This window comes from Oryzias melastigma, linkage group LG6 (assembly GCF_002922805.2).
Source record: "Oryzias melastigma strain HK-1 linkage group LG6, ASM292280v2, whole genome shotgun sequence".
In the NCBI taxonomy this organism is placed as follows: Eukaryota; Metazoa; Chordata; class Actinopteri; order Beloniformes; family Adrianichthyidae; genus Oryzias; species Oryzias melastigma.
The window spans coordinates 4,272,998-4,297,851 of NC_050517.1; the positions used below are offsets into that span (position 1 = coordinate 4,272,998).

Consider the following 24,854-nt stretch of genomic DNA (forward strand, 5'->3'; position numbering starts at 1 on the left):
CCCTCCTGGGCTTCTGTAGTCCAGAGTAAAGTTAGTTCTTGTAAAGCGCAGACATGAAAGCTGCAGCTAGCAGAGGAGATTGCTCAGTGAGGCAGAGAGAGAGAGAGAAAAAAAGCCCCCCCCCAAAAAAAACCCAAACCACAAGAAGTCCATACCTCACCCACCACCCCCTTCTACTACTCGTCTCGGTTTTTGTAGCAGTTAGCATTGGCTGATACAGAAGCAGGACATGTGCCGATTTTCTACAGGATCCAGACAGATCTGCAGGATAAAGATGTTGGTCTACAGCAAAACAGAATATTTAATAAAAGTGTTGATTTGAAGAAAGCTCTGTTGTTACACACTGATGCTACGATACTAGCTGCTAATGCTAACGAGCTGTCCCCTGTGTTGTCTATAAATGTAAACATGATCGGTTCAAAGTCGAATAATGTTGGATATGGATGTGTTGGTTAAATACAAGAACATGAATTTAAAGGACAGCTATAAAAACTGTATTTTATAAATATATAGCAGGCATGAATCCACTTTCTATTAACTTTATTAGTACTCTCTCTTTAACATTACAGACCTGGTATTGAGTTGAAAAAGCCCCCCACCCCAGACGCACACAGCTCTGATGCGAGCACCGCAGCCTTAACGTAACTTTAAAAGTGCAAGAGGAAATCCAACTGCAGGCGTCCTGCGCCTGCAGTTGGATTTCCTGCGAATCCATTTCGTTTGGTTCAAATTTTCATCAGACGACGCAGCTGAACTGCAGCAAACAAAGGGGGGATTAGCGTGAACATATGTGAGCTGGGTTTTTCCTGCACAGAGAATTTGGTGGCAACCGCCACCACCTAAATTAAGAGCGCCACCAGCTCCTATGTTTACTCGAACACATAAACAAGTGTTCCCAAGACTCGATCTTTCAGTCATTTGAAACTCTCATCACACACACCCACCAGTAAGGGTGAGTGGCACTGTGTCCAAATTAGGGCATGAAACAGGCACTCCAAGCCATTGACTTCTCCTCAAATCCGGTTTTGAATGTCAATAAAAGCTCCGTGTTCGGGCCACGGTCCGTCACTTTCTCTGAGCTACAGTAAGGACCACGCACATTCTGCGGATCACCCCCCTCCTCCTACCCCTGCGGCCTCTGTGTTCCTCGCGTACGGATTATTTAATCGTCTTTGTTGTAACATGCGTCAAAGTTACTTCTTGACAGTTATCCAAAACCCGAAGCTCCCGGTGCGTGTGGGAGGAGCTTCCGTCAAAAACTTTTACCAAGTTTGTCGTGGATGACGCGCATGCTCAGAGATCGAGTCTATTTATTTTTGTCATGGATGGTGGTGGAGGACCCAAATGCAGGAGACCAGATTTGATGGCAGAAACAAACATTTACTAAATAAACTTAACCATTACAAAAGCAAAAGAAAAAACCAGTGACATGACAAAACAGAACAGATGACCTGACAATGAGAAACTGAAAACCAAACACTTAAATACACTGAGGTTGATTAACTAAATGAAGACAGTTGTGGATGATTAACCTGAACATTGTGAGACTGACAAGGAAAACAGAACGTGCCAAAACCAGATCACAGAATCCTGAGAATTTTGAAGAGCTGAATCAAAGCATCAGTGCACATCTCCGAGTCTGGGCATGGAACGGCCGCTGTCCCGCAGCCGCTGATCTGTTCCAGGTATGCGCTGTCAGAGGAAGGCAGTATGGCAAGCCAAAAGCATCCAAAATCACTTGGAAAAGAGGACATGGCAGCACCTCACCTGCACATGTACCATGGATAATAATCCTTATTTGAAATATTTAAATGTCCCCACAGTGAGTTTCAATAATACAATTACTACAAAAAAAAATAATGAAAGTTTAATTTTAACTTATTCATTTCAGATCTAAAATGGACATTTGGGGCGGGATGTGGCAAGGAAAAATGGCAGATTTAGCATTCTTTTCTCAGGTTTTTTAGATTTGTACGGAAGCCGAAAATCTCCTTCCCTACTTTTTTTTTTTTTTAATCGTTTTCTTGTAATAACAAGATAATCAAGGAGGGAGAATGAAGCGTCTCCCTCCTCCTTTCAGAGACAAACACTCCACAAACGTTTTTAGTCTGTTTTTTATTTGTTAATGGATCTTAAATGGCTGAATTCAGTCTCATGCACCAGCCCCCTGTCTTAATTTTCCCCAAAAAACCCAAACAAACATTGATAGATTGTCAGAATTCAGGTCTGCAGAGCGTGTTAGCATGGTGCGTTCACCGAGTTCCGGACATCAGCACCAAAACAAACCAGTTTATCAGGGAAAACATCTAACATCAGCAATGATCCATAGATGATCGATTGATTAAATGATCAATCGATCATCTATGGATCATTGCTGATGTTCGACATTTTTTTCTGAAAAACTGCTTTGTTTCCCCGATGTTGTAAATGACAAATGCATAGTAGCGGATTAAGCTGGGCCGAGTGGCTCTTTTGGTCTGCTAATGTCCGGAGTTCATTGAACACATCGTGCGGAGATTCTCATCGGCGCTGTGATCCGTCAATCATCCTGTTCGGAGGTTTGTGGGAAATAAAGGGAGGAGGATTCAGGAAAAAGAGTGCAGGATTCTGCCTTCTCCATTATTGATCATCACGTTATGATAAGAAAACAAACTTCGTTTTCTCGGGAAAACGAAGTTTGTTTTCTTATTATAACGAGTTATCTCATTTTCTCGAGAAAATGATCAAAAAAAAAAAAAAAGAGTAGGGCAAGTGGTTAAAGTTAAGGTACACAAATCTGAGGTCACAATGAGACACCACCACCACCACCTTTTCTAAAACCCTGGTGAGTTTTGTGATGTCGGCAGCTGAATTTGTGGTCGCAGCCAACTGGAGCTAATATGAGCCAGCGGCTGTAGCTAGACCGCTCCCGCGTCGCACCTGAGCTGTAACGCTAGCCGTGTGAGCCCGGGGTTAGAAAGCTGTCAATGACATCATAGCAACTATTCAAAACATTGAAATGCTTTCATGCTCTTTTTGTTATGATATCATATAAAAATGAATCCTCTGGAGAGAAACTTAAGAAAAGAGCATTTTCTGTTAATCTGCCCCCTTTGCTAAATCTGTTCTTGTTTTCTGTGTGTTTTCAGTTTACAGTCAAAAGACAATAAAAATGTCTCGATTATATTTATTAATTGATTTTATGCCACTTCGTTTCTTGAAAAATTCTAGAAAAGACTTATTAATCTCTTAATCTGGTTTACTGGATCTGGTGACTGACTAACAGTTCTCCTCTCAGAGTGCCAAAGATAAAAAACAACTCATTTGTGATAGAAAATAATAATTCTTCATAGAAATATCCATAGAAAACCAGTGAGAAAAGACCGATTAGAAATTTAAGAAGTTCCTTAGAGGAAATAGTGATGCACGATTTTTCAACCGATACTGATATCAGATATTTTCCAGCCTCTTGCAGCCGATACCGATAATAAACTAATGTTTTTTTTTTTTTTAATACTTGAGAAAACAATATTTGCAAGTACAAAGTAAGAGTGCATGGCTCTTAGGTATTCCAACAAATTTCCAGAATGTGTTTTATCTGCAAATAAATTGAACAACAGGTAATTCAAACACTATTAACTTTTTCAGTTTGCCATAAATCTGTAAATAGAGAAAGTGCATTTCAATGGCCGGAACAAATGTGAAGACTTTAATAGCAATGTACCAGAACATGTTTTCATTCAAATAAAGCCCAATTTAATAACTTGCAAAAGAAATAATTGAATTAATTTAAATTATTGCTATGTTTGAAACTGTTGTGCAAAATAAATGGTTGTAAATAATGTATTTAGGGCAGTGTTTTTTTTTAATATTTTTTTTAATACAAATTACTGGTGTTGCCGGCCTTACAAGAAACGTTTTTGTTACATAAAGGAGACGGCACGCACTGTCTTCATCTACTTTGGATAAACACAGACACAATTCGGACTTCTTTGCTGGCGACAGACCACTCTTCCATCCGCGTGGCGTTTGTTGTCTGTGTGTCAGTGGAGGGGTGTGGGGGTGATTGTGTGTGTATGACCGCGTGCCGCAAGAGAGGAGTGGAGCTCCTACAGCAGAGAGACAAAGAGGGAGAAATGCTCCGTCTTTGTGGCGCATGCTGTGTCCGCGCTGCTGTCGGGCCACTACGGTTGCACCGTTGAGCAGTTCAGATAAGGCTGAAGCTTTTGGGGTGAGCAGACAAGTAGTAACATAAGTAAATAGTGAGTGGTGAGTGAGGAAGCGTTGGCAGTTTGAGCATTTAATTATCTGTCCTCTTTATCTGCAAGTTCTCCTCTTATCGGAATTTTCGACATGACGTCATAATGTCCAATATCAGCCGATCATTATCGTGCAACCCTAGGAAAAAAAATTTTCTCGGATATTGTTATGTTGTGACTTCCTCTCTGTTTGCATTAAACATAACATATTTTAAAGTAACCCTTGTGTAAATATCTTAGTAAAATAATGTAATAATTTGTCCAGTAAAATAATGTTTAGATGCTTTTTTACTGAGTCAAAAACTAGAATTTGGTCACTGAGGTTGTGCCTTCAAACTTGGAGCACCATACCACATCAGTTTGAAGGCTGCTGCTACTAAAAGTGCTCTGCTGAATGATTATTTTGCTTTTCTCTATAGGATACTTAAGATAGCTAAGGTAGCTCACAAAACATCTGCTGTATTGTTCTACAAATATTTTTACAGCCTGTATTTAGTTGCACTTAAAATAAAATAGTTTTTGTTAAAAATATTATTTCATTCATAACCTTTGTTAAAAAAATAAATAAAAGGAAGGAGGCGAAAAAAAACGATTAATATAAAAAATCTGTGATTATTTTTTTGGGCCATATCGCCCAGCTCTACCCTTAGTGAAAAAAAAACGAATTCTAGATAGCACCAGTGCTTGCGGCAGTTGGAGCGAACGAAACCAAAAAGTCTGCTAAAACCTTTTATGACCAAAGCTTCAGCACCAGTGTTTTCATTCTTTAGTCTGCCACAACTTTTCAACAGTTATCGCAAATATTGTAATTCTAGAGGATTCTGAAGTAGAGTAAAATAGCTGTGCGAGTAAATGTACATCCAGCTGGACGGAGACGAAGCTGAGATGCTTTTTTCTGCTGCAGACATTTAAAACAAACTGGTTACCTTAGGCTAATGTCACTGTCAATCACATATCCAGACCACACCATCTCTGCTCAGCCCGCCTCTCCTAGCGCCCTGCTACTCGCTTATCAGGTGGAAATTCAGGAGCAGATGTCAGCCTCTCTGACCTCAGACCTGTGGGATGAACTGTGTGTGGTGACGGACCTCTGCCTGCGCCTACACTGATCCGTTTGTCACAGCCACCGGGCAGGCTATGGCCCTCATAGTGACTCAGGAGAGGGCGAGATGGCTGAACCTCCCAAGTCTGTCTCAGAAGGACAAGACTTATCTCCTCAACGTTCCCGTGGACCCTAAAGGTTTATTTGGACCAGCGGTGGCCACGATGCAGAAATGGTGCGAGGAAAAGAAAAGAGAAGGCAAAGCCCTCCAGCTCTGCCTGCCCAGAAAGGGAAGCCCCCCTCTCATCAGCACCGCGTCAGACCTTCGCTCAGGCTGCTGCTCGACCGGCTTTTCCCATCCCCTGGCGTCAGCCTCAACTTCGGCCAGACACCTGCCCTCACCATCCCAGACAACGTTCTGTTCCGTTCAAGTTCAAGTGCTCCCCCCGCGGTACTTCAGCCCAGGTTGCTTGGAGTAAGCAGTACACGGCCCGTGCACGCGCACTCCGTACTGCTCGCTCATTTTCTGAAGCCGCCACATCTCGGGCCGCTGTCAGCAAACGCACAAGCATGGGGAGATTGTGAGGGCTCCAGCTGGGTGATGAAAACTGGAACCAGAGGTTACAGGCTTCAGTTTGCATTCACACCTCGCCGTTTCAATGGCATCCTGCACTCGCAGACTCACAGGGAGAGAGCGCGCATCTTACAAGCCGAGATAGCGGCGCTCATGAGCAAAAATGTAATCCAGCTCGTTCCGCCGGAGCAGAGCGCGGACGGATTTTATTCACGGAACTTTCTGGTTCCGAAACGGGACGGAGGTCTCCGCCCAATTCTAGATCTACGCGCTCTGAACAAATACTCAAGACAGTGCGCGTTCAGAATGCTGACTCACGCAGCTCGAATACAATTCGGGACTGGTTCATCTCTGTAGATCTGAAAGTCGCATACTTTCACATCCCTATTTATCCCCCACACAGAAAGTATCTACGGTTTGCCTTTCAGGGGAAGACATACAAATATGAGGTTCTCCCGTTTGGCCCCGCTCGCCACGCCCACCGCAGAATTCGCAAATGAGAGAATTTAAAGTTGTAAATTCTGACATGCCCTGATTTTTCTGTTGCATTTTTCCCTAAGATGTAATGCACCATGAAGTCCTTTGTTTAAACTGACATTGAGTATTTTTATATAAATAGTAATTTTGAGTTCATACAATCGTGGCCAGAAGTTTTGAGAATGACACACATTTTACATTTTCACATGGTCTGTTCCTTCAGAATTTTTAGGTGTTTGCCAGATGTTTCTATGGTATAATGACATAATTAGAAGCATTTAACAAGTATCAAAAGCTTTGATTGGAATTATGTTAGCTGGTCCTTTTGTGGCTGAGCTGAAATGCAGTGGAAATGTGGTTTCAGAGATAAAGTTCATTTTCAAGGCAAATAGGGACTATGAAAATAATTAGAGTTGAGTGGATCACTCATCATAACATTCTGGAGTATATATACATTTCCATGAAACAGCAGACTTTGAAAAAAAATAATAGTTGTATCATTCTCAAAACTTCTGGCCATGACTGTATATGTCATTAATATTTTCATTTCATAAACAGACCTCAATAACCAACTGTTTTGATGTGATATACATGTTCTATTTAAATTTTGGTCACGCCACCTAATTCAAGCATCATTGCTCAACTCGAGCTGCTGGCAGCCCTTGACACTGCACTAGTCGCTCAAATCACGCCGCGGGGCTTCAGGTCGCCTCATGTCCCATCTGTTACATTGACTTAACATTGAAACTGGCCACTTCCGCCAGGCAAATCAGGTTTGGTGTGAACGCACGTTTAGAATATTATAAACTGCAATAACCAAAAGAAGCCCAAAGAACGAACAGGTCATGTGTGCATATGGGTGTGACTCTTACCCCCTCACTTTCCTGAAGATTGCATCGTGTTGCTCTTTTTCGTTGCTGGAGTTGGCATCTCGTCTAGTGCTTCGTGAAGGAACCCATCTCTGAACGCTTTGCCCTGGGGTTTTCCCCAGGAACTCGCTGTAAACCAACAAAAAACAAGGAAGACCGTGAAACGCATCAACATTCTGAGGATTCTGAGCTCATCTTGTTAGAGAGACAGTAAATTATTAGATGTATGCAAACCTGTTGTCGACAGTCTTGGGATAGTGCTGAGGTGCACCCCGACCACCTCCTCCCCCCGAAGAAGCACTGCAAGAGAAAAAGTGAGGCAAACAGAATGAGCTTGTGCTGCTTGTCCTGAAAATCTCAACTCTAGTGTTAAAACATTTACAGTGGGAAGCAGAGAGATTTCAAAAACATTCTATTTGAATACTTCCTAAAAACGGCCAAAACTACAAGCAAAGCTATTAAAGTAAATATATTATTCGGAGAACGTATCTACTTCCACACATACTGAGTGAATAACAAAGTTTTAAATAGAGAAGGGAAGGAAGACGAGCAGAAGCATTTGTTTGGTCAACCATTTATTGGCTTATATTTTAAGTTCTTCGAAGAGGTGGATAGAGTTCTTGAGAGTAAACCGCTCTGAATTGATGGAACCTTCAGATAAAAAAAATAAATAGTAAGGGGGGGGCACTGAGCCTAAATCAAATTGAACTATAGATAAGCATAGTCAGTTTTATGACCTAATCTTCCATGCATATTCACAGTGCCTGATGATTTATGCAACTCGCCTTCAAAGAACAATGTTAAGAGGTATTCCATAAAACTGGATTACACTCAGTTTCCCTTCATTTAACTCCTTTAGTGTGAATGGTAAAAGGTTCACTCCGCTTGCTCCCCCAGAGGCTTGCTAGCTGTAGCTGGCGATTCACCCAACTCTGCTATGAAAATTCGACTTTTAGAGGTTTTAAGTGCATTTTACTGTTCATTCCTCACTACAAAGAACCCCAAAGAGGTATTTCCAAGTAATCCTCTAAAAACCTGCGCTGTCTGGAGCAGCCCCTCCCATACCCACAAAAATGAACGTGAAAAAAAACGCACCACCTTCTACTACTCGTCTCTGTTTTTTTAGCAGTTAGCTTTGGCTTATACAGCAGGAGGACATGCTGCAATTTTTAAATGTATCCAGTCAGAACTGGAGGATAAAGCTGCTGGTTCGCAGCAGTAATAGAACCTTAGATAAAAGTATTGATTTCAAGACAGCGCTGTTATTACACACTGACTCTAGCATGTTACGATTTTAGCTGTTAATTCTAAAAAACTGTCGGACAATATTTTTTGAACGGATAGAGAAGCTCTCGTCATTTTTACATTGAAAACAGGAAGCTTCATCGACATTTTATTTCAAAGCGTTGTTTACTTCTGGTGAAAGTCGCGCAGCACATTCAGCTATAAAATTCAACATTATTCTATATTTTAGAGCAATAAATATTTTATGAACTACTATGTTTATCTTCTTCTTCTTCTTTTCCTTTCGACTTTTCCCTTCAGCGAATCAGTTTCCTCCATCTAAGCCTGTCTTCAGCATCCTCCACTCTAACACCAGCCACCTTCATGTCTTCATTCACTGCATCCATAAACCTCCTCTTTGGTCTTCCTCTAGACCTCTTTCCTGGCAGCTCTAGACTCAGCATCCTTCTACCAATATATTCACTGTCTCTCCTCTGAACATGTCCAAACCATCTCAGTCTGGCCTCTCTGACTTTATCTCCAAAACCTCTAACATGTGCTGTCCCTCTGATGTATTCATTCCTGATCCTATCCATCCTGGTCACTCCCAAAGAGAACCTCAGCATCTTCATCTCTGCTACCTCCAGCTCTGCTTCCTGTCTTTTCTTCAGTCCCACTGTTTCTAGTCCAAACAACATGGCTGGTCTCACCACAGTCTTGTACACCTTTCCTTTCATTTGTGCTGAAACTCTTCTGTCACACATCACACCTGACACTTTTCTCCACCCATTCCAACCTGCTTGCACTCTCCTCTTCACTTCTTTTCCACACTCTCCATTACTCTGTACTGTTGACCCTAAATACTTAAACTCCTCCACCTTCTTTATCTCTTCTCCCTGTAACCTCACTCTTCCACTCTGGTTCCTCTCATTCACACACATGTACTCTGTCTTACTGCGGCTAACCTTCATTCCTCTCCTTTCCAGGGCAAACCTCCACCTCTCTAACTCCACCTGTTCCCTGCTCTCATTACAAATCACAATATCATCTGCAAACATCAAGCCTTTCCTCCAAACATCTCACTGCGATCTAACAGGCGCCGAGATCGGAGATTGTTAAGCAACTCCTGTCTTTTGTTGGGTTGTGCTCATACTGCAGGATTTCTGTTCCAAACTTTTCAGAGTTAACCAAGCCATAGGTGAGTTAATCAAATCTAAACCAATTAATTCTATAGAGCAGTGGACAAATGTAGCTGGGAGTTCCTTTACAACACTGAAACTTGCTCTCCAATCATCTCCCACTTTAGGCCTACTGGATCCATTCAAGCCATTCACACAGACTGTGGATGAAGGAGGGAGCTGCGTGGCCTCTGTCCTCCTCCAGGATCATGGTGGAACTCTCGGACCAGTGGCTTAATTCTCCTGTAAGCTTGATCCTGTTGCTGCTGGACTTCCTCGCTGCCCGAGTGCCATTGCTGCTGCAGAGAGGGCCCAGCAGCTTCCAGAGATCTTGTGGGCTATTCTGACATTGCTGGTCCTCCGTCAAGTCCACCTCATCCTGGCGGAGCACAGGTCATCGCTCTTTTCCCTTCCCAGATTCCTCAGGTATCACATCTGTTTGCTCGAGCTGCCGAATTTCACTGTTAAAAGGTTTTCGGTCCTCAAATCCAGCCCAGCCACTGAGCTGCTCTCACCTGACGAGGGTCTCCCTCATGACTGTGCTGCTGAACACTGACTAACTGTACCCCTGACCTGACATGACTGACCAAACGTTTGTGTTTCTGTTTGTGTCCCTGTCTCTGAATGTTGCTGCGTGGGTTATGCCATCTGCATGGCTCATGGGACTGCAGAATCCGCGTCTCTGTCCTCCCATTAGCCTGCTCGGGCACTTTAAATTTTATTTAATCAGGCGTGCGGAAAGTCAAACATTGAAATTGGATTATTGCGTCCGGCATTTTAAATTGGGAATAATCTAATAATTAGAAACTAATGATGATAATTAGAAAATATATCTAGCAGTTGAAGATTCACTTGCGCTCCAACACAGAACTTTCAAGAGGGAAAGTTGCAGAAACTCAGGGAAAATGTTTTGTCAAGCTTATCTCAGTTAGGAAAACAAAGGCTGAAGGCCCACAGGAGTCTGCGAGCAGAGCTGCTGAAGGCACAGATCGAGGTCACACACAGAAAGCTGTGATCAAACTTGTTTATATTTTTGATGTGAATTATTACAACTGTTTTTTCCAGGGTTCTCATGTTGTTCTTTTCACAGCTTAGAGGGAGTCTGAAATGTTGTCATCGTCTCCTACTTCCATATCTCTGTGCCTGCTTTGATATGATGTAACAGAGATGGGGGAGTAACCTGCCTTTTCTCACAGGGCAGAAGAGCGTGATCAACTACACTGACATGATGGAGAAACACCATAGGAATTTTTGCTTGAGTATATGTTGATTGACTCCTTTGCAGAATGTCCAGAAGCCTGACCAGCAAAGGCTAACCCTAACCCTAACTAAAATGTCTAATCAATCCTTTTTTTTTTCCTCAGCACAGGTTTCCTGAACGGATCAAATCAGACAACAGGTCCCACTGTATGATTGTTAAATGTATAGATCTAACTTTAGAGCTTCAATTGGCAAAAATCTGTGCACAGAAAATTTTAATGGGTTTAAGCGCTTCTTACTTCTCTTATGACTGTCAGATGCTTTGTGAACGCTAACACTTGATTCACTCCCAACGAGCTTCTACTAGGTTAATGGTTCCCAGGATTTGCAGGACCTCTGAGAGCGGACGCCGATCAAGTGAGTATAAGGAAAATCTCAATGCAATGGAGGCTTTGTCTTAGCTTTGGCATCACAGGTGAGAGGCCGGCCTCCAGACTCTGACAGGCGGTGGAACCACAAGCGCTGGCTGAGCCCCTTCCCGGTCCTCCTAACCACATAGACCACAGTCAAGATCGCTGGGCGAGCTGCTTGGGTTCGTGGATCGTGCTGCCAGGAGGCTCCACCCCTAGACCAACACCCAGCCCCAGATCTGCAGCTCCTGAACAGTGGCCTGGCTTGTCCGACTGCATCGCCACGGAGTGAACAGTGCAGAGTGAAATAGCGTCCCACTGCAACAGTAGCATGTCAAGCTCCAACCCTTCAGTCTCACCATGGAGAGACCCCGCCCCTGGCATCCGTTCAGAGAGTTTGGGTGGCCCCTGAGAGGCACCACCTGCCTCCTTCTCGTCCTGTCCATCGACCAACTCAACTCCCCTTTCCACTACTTTAAACTTGCAGGAGCACGCGAGTCACAACTGGTACCTGTCTCACTCTGACAGGGACCCCCATTGAGGCACCGTGTTTGTCTACACGGGCTCAGAATGGAAATCCGTAGATTATATGGCTTCCCCCGCAGCTTGTGACTGGTCTCGCGCCCTAACATTGCAGTTCCACTTATTGCTCTCGTTCAACACCTCCACCTCCCCCCTCCCGGCTCGACCCCCTAGAATTGCGTCCTGGACTAACGCTTCCTGTTTCCACATGACTCTGTTCGTTTACAGGCCCGGCGCCACATAAGACCCCTTCACTTATTTCTTCATCTGTAGCAATATTACCACTGTGTTTGATGTACCTGCTTCATTTGGTGTTTTGACTGTTGGTCCACATTTTCCTTCACAGCATGCTGTTATTGTTCATAATAGGGAGCCAGCGGTTGATGATTGCTTCGAGGTGATGTCAGGTATTTCAGGTTCCACTGATAACTGGCTTGTCTTGGCAGAACAGGTTTCAAGTTCAGCGGACGCTGGTTGTGTTTTTTGCTTGGGTCCCCGACCGCTTTTGAGAGTTGTTCCTCCGCCACCCGCCCTAAATTACTTCTGCATGTCCCGTTTGTTGTCTCAAACACCCCCTGGCTCCGGATGTTCGTACTAGGAAGTTTCATTCCTGTTACCTTCTGGGACAAGGTCCCCTTCCCTCTTTGATGTTAATGTTGTTATAGGCACGTTTTCTTGTTTTACTGATAGTTCTGCAGGTCGCATCGCGATTGGTTCCCTCGACTCCTCATAGTGTGTGTTCTATTTTTGGAGATCAGTGCTGTACGTTTATTCCTAATAACAGTTAACCAGAGCTGTTGATGGTCTGCACACGCTCAGTAATAAATTAAAAGAACATTCAGGTGTTAATAAGTCGATATGGGATTTTTGGGAGTCTATTTTGGGGAAATATCCAGATGGTTTCCATGCGTATGTCCTTAGCTGTGTTTTCCTCTGTTGTCGTCCTCTGTGGAAGTTGCTGCATTCTCTGTATTTGTTCCGTGCTGATTGGACTTTTTGACATTGCTTTTAGTAGGCGTGTTCCCCAGCTCTTTTACGGCTCCCTGACTGCAAGGGTCTGTCCCGCCTCGTCATCTGATTTTGCGCTGGATTACTCCTCTGGTGATTCTGATGATGATCAGACGGTTCTGTAGATTGATTAATTTCTTCATCCAGTGGGTAGTTAGATTTTGTAGTTTGTTATTTATTTATTTTTTTTAAATGGGATGATTAGGTTTCATTAGTTTGATTAGTTTTGTGTTGAAAGATTAGATTTTGCTAGTTTGGTTGATTTTATTGGTTTATTAAGCCTCATTGATGTGCCTGGTTAGTTGTTGGATTTACTTATAGTGGTTTGTTTTTGAATGATTTGTTAGGGTTAATTACTTTGATTGAATTGGGTTGTCGGATTTTTATGTTCATAGTTTAATTGTGGTTTATCAATTTTAATTGATTTTGGTTTAGTCTAGTGGATTTGTCTGATTTGTTTAATTTTCAATTGAATTGATATGATTAGTTGGGGTTTGATTTTTTTGATTTTTGTGGCTTTTTCTGAGCCTCATTAATGATGGATTGTGTTAAACCTTTTTGGGGTCATGGTTCTGATGTTATATGAGGTCCCAGTGTATTGTGTTAATTTTTATCCTTGGTTTTGGTCTGTTTGGTTCAGTGTTTTGATAGTCGTAATTTCCGCATTTGTGTTGTTCCTTTTAGGAACAAGGGGATGGCGTGTCATGGAAATTATACATTTGCTTATGTCTCATCCTCTGAGTCTTGTTTTCTTGTTGTCAGAACACCCTGACCACAATGTGTAAACATTTTGATTTCATTAGAACATCTTGTCCACATTAGATATGACACTTACATTTCCATCTTAAGCTCCTGATTAACAGCTGATTGTATGACTGTATAAAATGTGAGCGTCCATCACAGATCAGGGCTCTGCAGACCTCTCCGCCATGCTCGCCAGCGTGTACATTTCTCTGCTCTGTTTAATAAACTTTCATGAAAACGTTTGACATTTCTTCATTTCATCGGATCAACAAATATTCCACCACACTCCACCTCCACCTCCACCTGTTCCCTGCTCTCACTACAAATCACAATATCATCTGCAAACATCATAGTCCATGGTGATTCCTGTCTAACCTCATCCGTCAGTCTGTCCATCACCATTGCAAACAGGAGTGGGCTCAGAGCTGATCCCCGTTGTAATCCCACCTCCACATTGAACTCCTCTGACACCTCACCACTGTCTTACAGCCCTCATACATGTCCTGCACTGCTCGGACATACTTCTCTGTCACTCCAGACTTCCTCATACAATACCATAGTTCCTCTCTGGGCACTCTGTCATAAGCTTTCTCCAGATCTACAAAGACACAGTGGAGCTCTCTCTGACCTTCTCTGTACTTCTCTATCAACATCCTCAAAGCAAATGTTGCATCTGTAGTGCTCTTTCTTGGCATGAAACCATACTGCTGCTCACAAATGTTCACTTCTGCTCTTAGTCTGGCTTCCACTACTCTTTCCCACACCTTCATTGTATGGCTCATCAGCTTTATTCCTCTGTAGTTACCACAACTCTGCACATCTCCCTTATTCTTAAAAATGGGCACCATCACACTTCTCCTCCATTCCTCAGGCATCTTCTCACCACCTAAGATCCTGTTGAACAACCCGGTCAAAAACTCCACTGCCATCTCTCCTAGACACTTCCATACCTCCACAGGTATATCATCAGGACCAAGAGCCTTTCCACTCTTCATCCTCTTCAAAGCCCCTCTCACTTCACCTTTACTAATCTTTCTTACTTCCTGCTCCACAACCGTCACCTCTTCTACTCTTTGTTCTCTCTCATTCTCTTCATTCATCAACTCTTCAAAGTATTCTTTCCATCTTTCCATTACACCACTGACACCTGTCACCACATTACCATTCCTATCCTTGATCACCCTAACCTGCTGCATGTCCTTCCCATCTCGATCTCTCTGCCTTGCTAGTCTGTACAGGTCAGTCTCTCCCTCCTTACTACCCAACCTAGCGTACAAGTCATCATAAGCTCTTTGTTTGGCCTTTGACACCTCTACTTTCACCTTACGCTGCATCTCCCTGTACTCCTGTCTACTCTCCTCAGTCCTCTCAGTGTCCCACTTCTTCTTAGCTAGTCTCTTACTCCGTATACACTCCTGCACCTCCTCATTCCACCACCAAGTCTCCTTATCAACTCTCTTTCCTGATGACACACCAAGTACACTCCTACCTGTCTCCCTGATCACATTAGCTGTAGTTATCCAGTCATCTGGGAGTACCTCCTGACCACCCAGAGCCTGTTTCAACTGTTTCTTAAAAGTCATGCAACAATCTTCTTTTTTCAGCTTCCACCAGTTTGTCCTCTTCTCTGCCTTTGCCCTCTCTTTCTTCATTTTCTTCACCACCAGAGTCATTCTACACACCACCATCCTGTGCTGTCTGGAAACACTCTCACCAACCACTACTTTACAGTCACTGATCTCCTTCAGATTACACCGTCTACACAAGATGTAGTCTATCTGTGTGCTTCTACCTCCACTCTTATAGGTCACTCTATGTTCCTGTCTCTTCTCAAAGAATGTATTCACTATCGCCATTTCCATCTTTTTTGCAAAATCAACCACCATCTGTCCTTCTACATTCCTCTCCTGGATACCAAACCTGCCCATCACCTCCTCATCACCTCGGTTTCCTGCACCAACATGACCATTGAAATCTGCACCAATGACAACTCTCTCATTTCCAGGGATGCTCATCATCACTTCATCAAGATCCAACCAGAACTTCTCCTTCTCTTCCAGCTCACATCCTACCTGTGGGGCATACCCACTAACAACATTGAACATGACACCCTCCATTTCTATCTTCAGACTCATCACTCTATCTGACACTCTTTTTACCTCCACAACACTCCTAACAAACTCCTCCTTTAGGATAACTCCTACTCCATTTCTCTTCCCATCTCCACCATGATAGAACAACTTGAACCCTGCTCCTAAACTTCTAGCCTTGCTACCTTTCCACCTGGTCTCCTGGACACACAGTATGTCTACCTTTCTCCTCTGCATCATGTCCACTAACTCTCTACCCTTTCCTGTCATAGTTCCAACATTCAAAGTCCCAACTCTCAGTCCAACACTAGTGACTTTCCTCTTCTCTCTCTCTCCCTACGAACGTGCCTTCCTCCTCTCCTTCTTCCACCAACAGTAGTCCAATTTCCACCGGCACCCTGTCGGTGAACAGCACCGATGGCGGTCGTTGTTAACCCAGGCCTTGACCGATCCGGTATGGATATCGTAGGTCTGATTCGCATATTTGATTTGGCAAAGATTTTACGTCGGATGCCCTTCCTGACACAACCCTCTGTATTTATCCGGGCTTGGGACCGGCACAATAAGACCCTGGCCTGGGCCCCCTCGTGGCTACATTGACACTACTTTATTTATAAACATCACGAATCAGAGATCTTGGACGTCGCAAATTTTCCAGGAGCAGATCGCGAGAATCCAAGTGTTTTAGATACCCGTTGGTCCTGTTCCACAGCTTGCTTTATACCTTATTTTTTAAGTCAAATCACAGACATACCCTCTTTTGCTGAAAGTGCGTCTTCTTGGCCTGACTGCATCGGTGTATCTGTCTGTATTTCGTAAAACCCACGTGCGTGTGATTCAAAGAACGTAAAGCAGTTTTAAGTCTAAAAACCACAAGACAGAGTTGAAGAATCTCTTTAATTTGTCTTTATTTTAACTTCTTTACATTTTTTGTGTACATACTGACGAGGCAACACCTGAGCGCAATTGTCTCGGGCCATTTAATTATACATTTGCCGTAATAATTGATCAAATTAGCTTAGAGACGATATAGACGATAGAGGATAAATGCCATGTTAGACAATTTTCTCTGCTCACTCTACACTGCTCACAAAAATTAATTAATGTCCCAGAGCGGGCGATAAAGCGCTGTCGAGAACGGCTGCTGCCCACCACCTAATTTCCCCCAGGGTGTGTCCCAAAGGGATTAATAAAGCTATGTCTAATGTCTAATGTCTAATGTCAGAGATGTTCTATTTGGTTTAAGTCAGGGGAACGTGAAGGCCATTCAATTGTTTCAGTTCCTCCATCCTCCATGTACTACCTGCATACTCTTGCCATATGAGGCCGGGCATTGTTGCGCATTTGGAGTAGGACTGCCACGATTATTCGATTAGTCGCGACTACGTCGACTATTAAAATAGTCGACAACTATTTTGGTCGTCGACGTGTCATTTTTTTGTTTGTTTTTTCCTTGTTTTGATCTCAAAACTACAGTGCGCGCTGCCGGGTCTGCCATTATCTTCACACAAGCGCAGTGGTTGTAAAGCCGGTTAGCGGTGATGTTACAGGGTAGGCTGGAGTATCAACAACAACACAACAACACGCTAACGGAACTCGAAAATATGGGGAAACACAAGGAAAATAAGAGGAAAATTGTCCATTGTAATTTCTTTAAGGCAGAACTTGTGTTCCATGAGATCACTATGGGGGTGCATGAAGATGAAGCATGTTGTGACCGAGTTTGATCACGTTGAACAGAGAACTTCGTTTAGCTAGGCTAACATCGGTGCTAACACAGCTAGGTCTGCTGCGGCAGTTTTCCGGGTTTAAATGGATCGTGATCGGCTTTCATTAATGCGCTGTTTGGAGATAATCCATCAAATCTGCAGCAGATCCGTGTCTAAAGTACCTCTCTGTCTACATAGTGAACTTTTCATTATCCGTGCTCATTGAACCAAACGCCGCGAGGGCGGCACGGATAATGAGTTTACAGTGGAAATGAACCGCTCGTCCAAGGCTTCATTCATATTCTGCGCCGCGATCATGATATTGAAAGGTTCATCGCGCAGACAGAGAGGCTGTGTGTCGGTACGGATCTGCCGCGGAGTTGTGGAGCGATGTGCGAGTCCCAAAAGTGAAGTAGCTCGCCTAAAAGTCCAGAGCTAAGTTGACAAGTGTGGCATAACATTAGCGGAATAATCATACAATTAAATCTAACTTGAAGTCACAAACGACAACAAACAGTAAAGTCACCACAACATTTAAGAAGTAGTACAGATTTAAGGGCAGTCCACCAAACCTAAAAAATATGATGTAATTTCGTTCTGCGCATGTGCAGTGGATGTAGGTAGTGAAAAAATGAGAGAACTGATGTACATTCTAACATCCCCTGCTTTTCTCCCTTTTTGAAAATATACATTTCCCCACCTTTTTAAAGATGTAATGTCTTAAAGCTCTTTGTTTATCTGGGCATCCTGAGGTTTTATATGTATAGGAATATCTTGAGTTCAAAGATGTCATTAGTGTTTTGCTTTAATAAATGGGCCTCAGTGAGCAAATATTTTGAGTGTGTTTATATCTGCAAATAGCTTTTGAAATACTTCACACATGTTTTATTAAATATACATATTAAAGCTTCAAAAAAAATACTTTCAGGCTTTTATTTAGTTTTCTGTAGTTGATTCAGATTACCTCATTTGATTTAAGACGTCTTGATGCCAGAAACAAATTAAGGAGAAAACCTGCACGATTCATTAAAGGCTTAATAAACTATTGTCTTTATTTTTAGTTAGCATATAGCTTAAACACTTCAAGTTTAAAGCCAATTATGGTTAAGATGTGTGTTTTACATCCAGTCGCTGGACGAACCGATGACTAATCGAAAAAAATAATCGGAGATTAGTCGACTATTGAAATAATCGTTTGTGGCAGCCCTAATTAGGAGGAACCCAGGACCTACTGCACCAGAGCAGGGTCTGACAATGGGTTCACGGATTTCATTTGGATACCTTATGGCAGTCAGAGCACCATTTCCTAGGCAGTAGAGGTCTGTGCGTCCCTCCATGGATATGCCTCCCCAGACCATCACTGACCCAACACCAAACCTGCCATGTTGAACCACGTTGCAGGCAGCATAACGTTATCCTTGTCTTCTCCAGACTCTTTCACGTTTATCACAGGTGCTTAGGGTGAACCTGCTCTCGTCTGTGAAAGGTACAGGGCGCAACTTGCGGACTTGCCAATTCTAGTGTTTTTGAGCAAATGCCAGTCGAGCTCCACGGTGCTGGGCAGTGAGCACAGGGCCCATACAGGACGTGGGGCCCTCAGGCCACCTTCATGAAGTCTGTTCCTGATTGTTTGGGTAGAGACATTCACACCAGTGGCCCTGTGGAGGTCATTCTGTAGGGCACGAGCAGTGCTCAGCCTGTTCCGCCTTGCACAAAGGAGCAGGTATCGGTCCTGCTGAGGGATTGAGGACCTTCTACGGCCCTGTCCAGCTCTCCCAGAATAACCACCAGTCTCCTGGAATCTCCTCCATGTTCTGGAGATTGTGCTGGTAAACACATTAAACCTTCTTGCTGCAGCACGTGTGGATGTGCCATCCTGGAGAAGTTGGACAACCTGTTCAACTTCTGTGGGGTTAAGGAATCGCCTCATACTGCCAGTAGAGATAATTATCAAGCCAAAATCAGCACGAGTGGAAAACCAGCCAAAAAAGATCAAGAGGGAGAAACTTGAAATGACCTCCACATGTAACACCAGTCCTGTTTTGAGGGTTTTCTAATTGTTGCCACTGAAGTTCACCTGTTGTTAATTCCATGAACACCAATACAGCTGAAATTGATTAACGAGGCCCTCAGCTGCTTAACCAACCAGAAAATTATCAGACAGGTTTAATTCGATTCATGCCAGGTCCAATAAAAAAAGTGTTCCTTTAATTTTTGTGAGCAGTATATATCGTCATATCGCCCAGCACTAGCAGGATGTATAAAAGTTTGTTGTCTGATGGGGTAAGACCTTAATGAGTACAGTTACAAAAGATGCATACTTTCAAAAGAAAATTTAAAATCATTTATAAACACATTCTTTAGTTGTTTGTAAAGTTCTAGCCAATCATTTTGAATAACGGAACAGTTCCAAAATATATGAAAATGATTTGCCCCATTGCTTCCACGTTGTTTTGATGTTTCTTCTTGTACAGGGGTGATTACAAAAAAAAAAAAATTCCAGCAGAATTCACACCACAAGTTAAGGTGATCCATTGCATATGACATATCCTTTCCCAAATTTCTTCAGTGATTGAAAAAAATCCTTTTTCTCATGTAATATGTATTATTATAGCTTCCACTTTGTATCATGCCATTATTTAGCTTATAGATGATTTTGGTTGGTGATTTTGTTTTTTTTTAATGACATGAATATATATATATATATATATATATATATATATATATATATATATATATATATATATAAATCAAATGGAATTTTGATGTTAAAGTAGTTCCTGAGTTGTAAATACCTGAAAAAGTCCACTTGGTCAAGGTTATGTTTTTACTTAAGGGTGTCAAATGCAGGAAATGCCCCAATGGGTAATAGTCTGTCAACCCCTTACTAAACCACTTCTGAAATCTATCTTCTTGTCTGTTTGGGATAAATTGTAAGCACACCATTTTAATATCTTTGAATATTCCTCCTGAAGACAGTTTATCATTTTGTTCTGGGCAGAAAACATCACACTATGTATATTTTCATTTGATGTATTCATTTTGTCTTGTAATTTCATATCAGATATTAGAGCTGAATGTGATAATCCTCTTATTGTACTGCCTTCTATGCATTTCCATCCTGCTGTATAGGTTGGAGAGCACAAACATACCAGTGGCCTTAACTGAGCCGCAAAGTAGTATTTTTGAAAGCATGGAAGACTCATCCCACCCTTATCCTTTTGCATTTGCAAAATTTTATATTTGACCCTTGGTTTTTTACCGTTCCAGAGTTTGAAAGTAGTCTGTTTAACTCTACAAATTGTTTTGAAGGTAAAAAAAAAAAAATGTAAGAGATTAAAGTAGATTAAGAAGGTTTGGAAGAGTATTCATCTTAATTGATTCTATCCTTAAGTGTAGGTCTAAGAAAAATAAGGAATTCCATCGCTAAATATCAGATTCTATGTTCATATAAAGAGGCTCATAGTTGACTTCAAAGATCTCATCTAAGTGTTATTGTATGGTAATGCCCAAATATTTTATGCTGTCAGCTTCCTATTTCCACTTATATTGCTCTCTTATTGTAGTGGGCAGGTCATAGTTCAATGCCAATACTTGCATTTTGTTACCATTGATTTTATATCTTGAGAAAGTACCATACTCCTCCAACATTTTAATAACTGTGGGAAGGGTGTATGTTGGCGTGATAGTGTTAACAGCAAATCATCAGCAAATAGGGCCAATTTCTCTTCCATCCCCATAAGAGATATTCCTGTGATATCTTGGCTTTCTCTGATCCACTGGCTAAGTGGTTCACTACACAAAGTAAAGAGGGGTAGAGAGACACAGCATCCCTGTCTTGTTCCTCTTTCTAAAAGAAAAGACAGAGATCTCCATTTATCTTAATTCTTGCTGTAGGTTTTTTTATACAGTACAAAGATTATTTTGGTTATGCATTTATGAAAACCAAATTTGTTAAGTACTTTATAGAGGAAGGACCCTCTCACTGAATCAGATGCTTTTTCGGCATCTGAACTTATCACTAGACTCTTCAATTTTTGTTGTGAAATCTGTTCCAAAATGTGTACAACTCTAATGTTGTCCTGTGTTTGCCTTTGTTTCATAAATCCTGTCTGGTCCTGGTGGGTTAAATTTGGTTAAACTGCAAATGTAAATGTCTTAGTAAAATAATGTAATAATTTGTCCAGTAAAAATATGTTTAGATTTTTTTTACAGAGTCAAAAACTAGAATTTGGTCACCGAGGTTGTGAATCCAAACTTGGAGCACCATACCACACACAGCCACATCAGTTTGAAGGCTGTTGCTACTAAAAGTACTCTGTTGAATGATTGTTTAGCTTTTCTTTATGGGATGCTAAAGCTAGCGGTAGCTCACAAAACATCTGCTGTATTGTTCTATAGACATTTTTACAGCCTGTATTTAGTTGTACTTTGTCTTGAGCCAATTTCCAAATGAAATTGTAAAATATGCCTTTATATCAGACAATGTTATCAAAAGCAAAAACAAAGAGGAGTGATGTTAGAACCACAGCTGAGCTAACAGCAGCTAACTGACTGCAATAGAAAACATTACAACAGTCATAAGTTTGACTTTAAAGGGGCCCTACCAGGATTTTCTTCAGCCTTTTAGAGTAAACTATATCTACATATATAGTCTTATATCACCGTTGGAACATTAAAAAACAAATTATGAAATATGAGTCATTTTTGCGGCCCGTTTTAATATTTGGAAGTAAAACAACTCGATTTCTGTGCCTCCGCCTTTCACTACTTGTCGGTCCCACCCATTTCATGACGTCATCCATGAACCCGCCTCCTCAGCAAGAACACAATTTTTAAACAAAAACTACAAGAAAGACCGATGCGTTAAGTCTGCAAAATCTTGTCTGGATTTTTCCCTTTTCTCAAACGTTTTATTTTGCAGATGGATTTTGAGCGTCTGTATGAAGGCCAGATTCACTTTTCACCGCTGCTTTGAGGAATCCTGCATGACGGTTACTGGGGAAACCACAGGTACACACGCAAAAAGACACGTCAGTACAATCAATGTGGATCATGTTAAGATGATGTCACGGCAGCAGCCCGAGCGTGCCGCGTAACGAGGCACAGAAAAGAGAGTCACATTTTTCAGTGGTATCAAAATACATGTTCTAACAAGTAAACAGATGGACTAATTATTTCCTTTTGGCTAACATGACAATCTAATGTTCTACATTTGTCTGCAGCTCACCAATCGCCTCATTTCTAACGTGTTTACATCACATGACTGTCGGGTACGGTGGCCCTTTTGGTTCAGCTGTTCCACTCTGTTCATTTCATATTCAGACTGAGGAACCTCAAAGAGAACAGAAATTCAGTCCGATTGGAAATGAAGCGAGATTACATTTAAAAAAATAGGTCAGGGAGCAGTTCCTGGTACAGAAAGGTAGTGATCGCCTGTCACAGCTCTGAGGAGAGACTTTGGTGTGTTTTTGTTGTAGTCTGGGGGCGGAGCTGTCAGAGCAGACTGAATGAACAGTAAAATGCATTTAAGACCTCAAAAAGTAGAATTTTCATGGTATTGCCCCTTTAATGTCAGACACGCTGGAATTCTCTGACTTATGATCTGTTTACAAGGATTATGTGAGCATGGAAATTTAGATAACTTTAAACTGGTGAGAAAAGATCTTCTGCACCTCCACGTCTCATAGCCAAAGCTAATGCTAGTGTTACCATTAGCACAGATTAAAAGAATAAAATCAAAATGACCTTTGTAACCAAACAAGCAGCATTCAAAGTACTTGAAACTTTAACTGGGTTGTTAGAGAGAAATAATCCATGACTTGTTTAATATCATCCAGAGGAATTTGAAGAGCAGCTGAACTGCTGCATTTTGACTGCAGACAGAACTGCTGACATTTGTACTTTGATTTGTGAACGATCTAAGAGGAGGAACTGAAAACAACCAAGTAGGACATTTATACAATAAATATTGTACAAATTTCAGTTACAATTGGTTAGGTTACCTTTTATTATTTACGTAAAATTGCTTTAAACAGCGTTCAGCTGTCAGGTTGGCTGTTGTAAACAAAATAAACCTGGAAGCAAAGCTGCACTTTCTGGCTATGTGTGACGTCACGTGGAAAGGGACGTATGGAAGACCAGAGCAAAAGTTGTTTTAAACCAAGGAAGGATTCATAGTGACTCTGTTTTTAAGAATATCATTGCAGATCTGAGGAGGCGAAAGAGAGCCTCAATACAGATAAGAAGCTCTCTCCCTTGGGATATTCAAAACATTTGAAATTGTATTTATTTCTTCAAATGAATTTGTAATGTTTCTATTTATCTATCTGTGAATAATGTTAAAATATATGTATTTTTTGTGTGCTGTTGACTGAGCACACTTTTAGCTTTATGTAACACTGAATGTTCATGTTTTAGATTTGTATTTTGAGTGTTTCAATATCTATTCAAGTTTGTTTTTTTTTTTTTATTGGAAAGGGTCTTTTATCCTGTGCCTGACATATCTGTATTGAACATTTAATATTCTTGCTTTGATTGCTTGAAATAAACTATTTCTAACCTAATGCCAATCAAATTATATCAACTACTGATGTTTTTAAACTTCACTTGTCAGAAAAGGTTACCCACCCTAAACTACTAAACACACTCCCCACCGCCACCCCAACAGCCATTTTGATTCCCACATCCTGCTTTTCTCTACAAGCCCCCCGGAATAGTGTGGAGGCCTGACCCAGATCTGACCCAGATCTCCCTGATATTTCTCTACAAAGTCTTAGCAGAAGTGAAAGGTTTCAGTACCTGAAACGAGAAGCACCCCCTTCTGCAATCGCACTCTCCACTTTGGCGGCTTGACAATGAAGAATCCTCAAAAGAATAAGAATAATAGCAGGGGATGGTGGGGGGCGGGGGCGGGGCTGAAGAGAAGAAAATAATCAAATTAGCATCTCGTGGGATGGGGGGGGGGCGATGACAGACAACATAAAATGCCATGTGATTATGGACAAATAAGATTGAGACATGTTATAATCACTGCGCAGAAATCCACGTGGATAAATCCGCCCCATTACCCGTTTTATGGGGGCTTATAATTGAGTAAACGAATAAATCAGACCGAGCCGAGAATTTTTGTCGCTAACCGGACAGCGTGACTGTTTACAACGAGCTGCTTTGGAAATATTCAGATGCTGGTTGTGATAGCATTGGATTGCGTCTATTTTGTAATTGTGATGTATGAGTACATGCAATTGAATTGGTCACAATAATCCAAGCTGCGCCAGCGAGTGGCTATCCTCACCGGCTAACAAATGCTGCTAGCTACCAGTCTGCTAACGTCACGATGAAGGAAACCATTGGATTTTCTCAAAACAGACACTGGAAAAGTTCCGTAAACTTGTCATCAATGAAACCAATTTATACGAACAAACAAAAAACAACCCGTTAGCAAATCCCTGTAATCTGGATTTGTTGTTATGCTGGATCGTCGACAAGGCCCTCCTGCAAACCGCACGCTGACGTGACTCCGTCGTACTGGAGACCAAGGGGAAGTCGATTCTGCTAACAACATTT

At 41.9% G+C, this 24,854-nt stretch overlaps 1 protein-coding gene across 5 annotated transcripts in view; it reads right to left on the minus strand.

Moving 5' to 3' along the window:
* Nucleotides 1-24,212, minus strand: part of LOC112160565 (eukaryotic translation initiation factor 4 gamma 2) — a 92,225-nt gene extending 68,013 nt beyond the window's left edge. For 4 of the 5 annotated variants that reach the window (XM_036212179.1, XM_036212177.1, XM_036212176.1 and 1 more), the window contains exons 1-2: nucleotides 7,204-7,329; nucleotides 156-261 (exon numbers count right to left, since the gene is read on the minus strand). In XM_036212179.1, the coding sequence (XP_036068072.1) occupies nucleotides 156-208 (53 nt within the window). In that variant the 5' untranslated portion in view covers nucleotides 209-261; nucleotides 7,204-7,329. Of the gene's footprint in view, nucleotides 1-155; nucleotides 262-7,203; nucleotides 7,330-7,434; nucleotides 7,501-24,086 lie in introns of those variants that run through there. The other variant, XM_036212181.1, reaches the window with a different exon arrangement.
* Nucleotides 24,213-24,854: the final 642 nt, after the last annotated feature.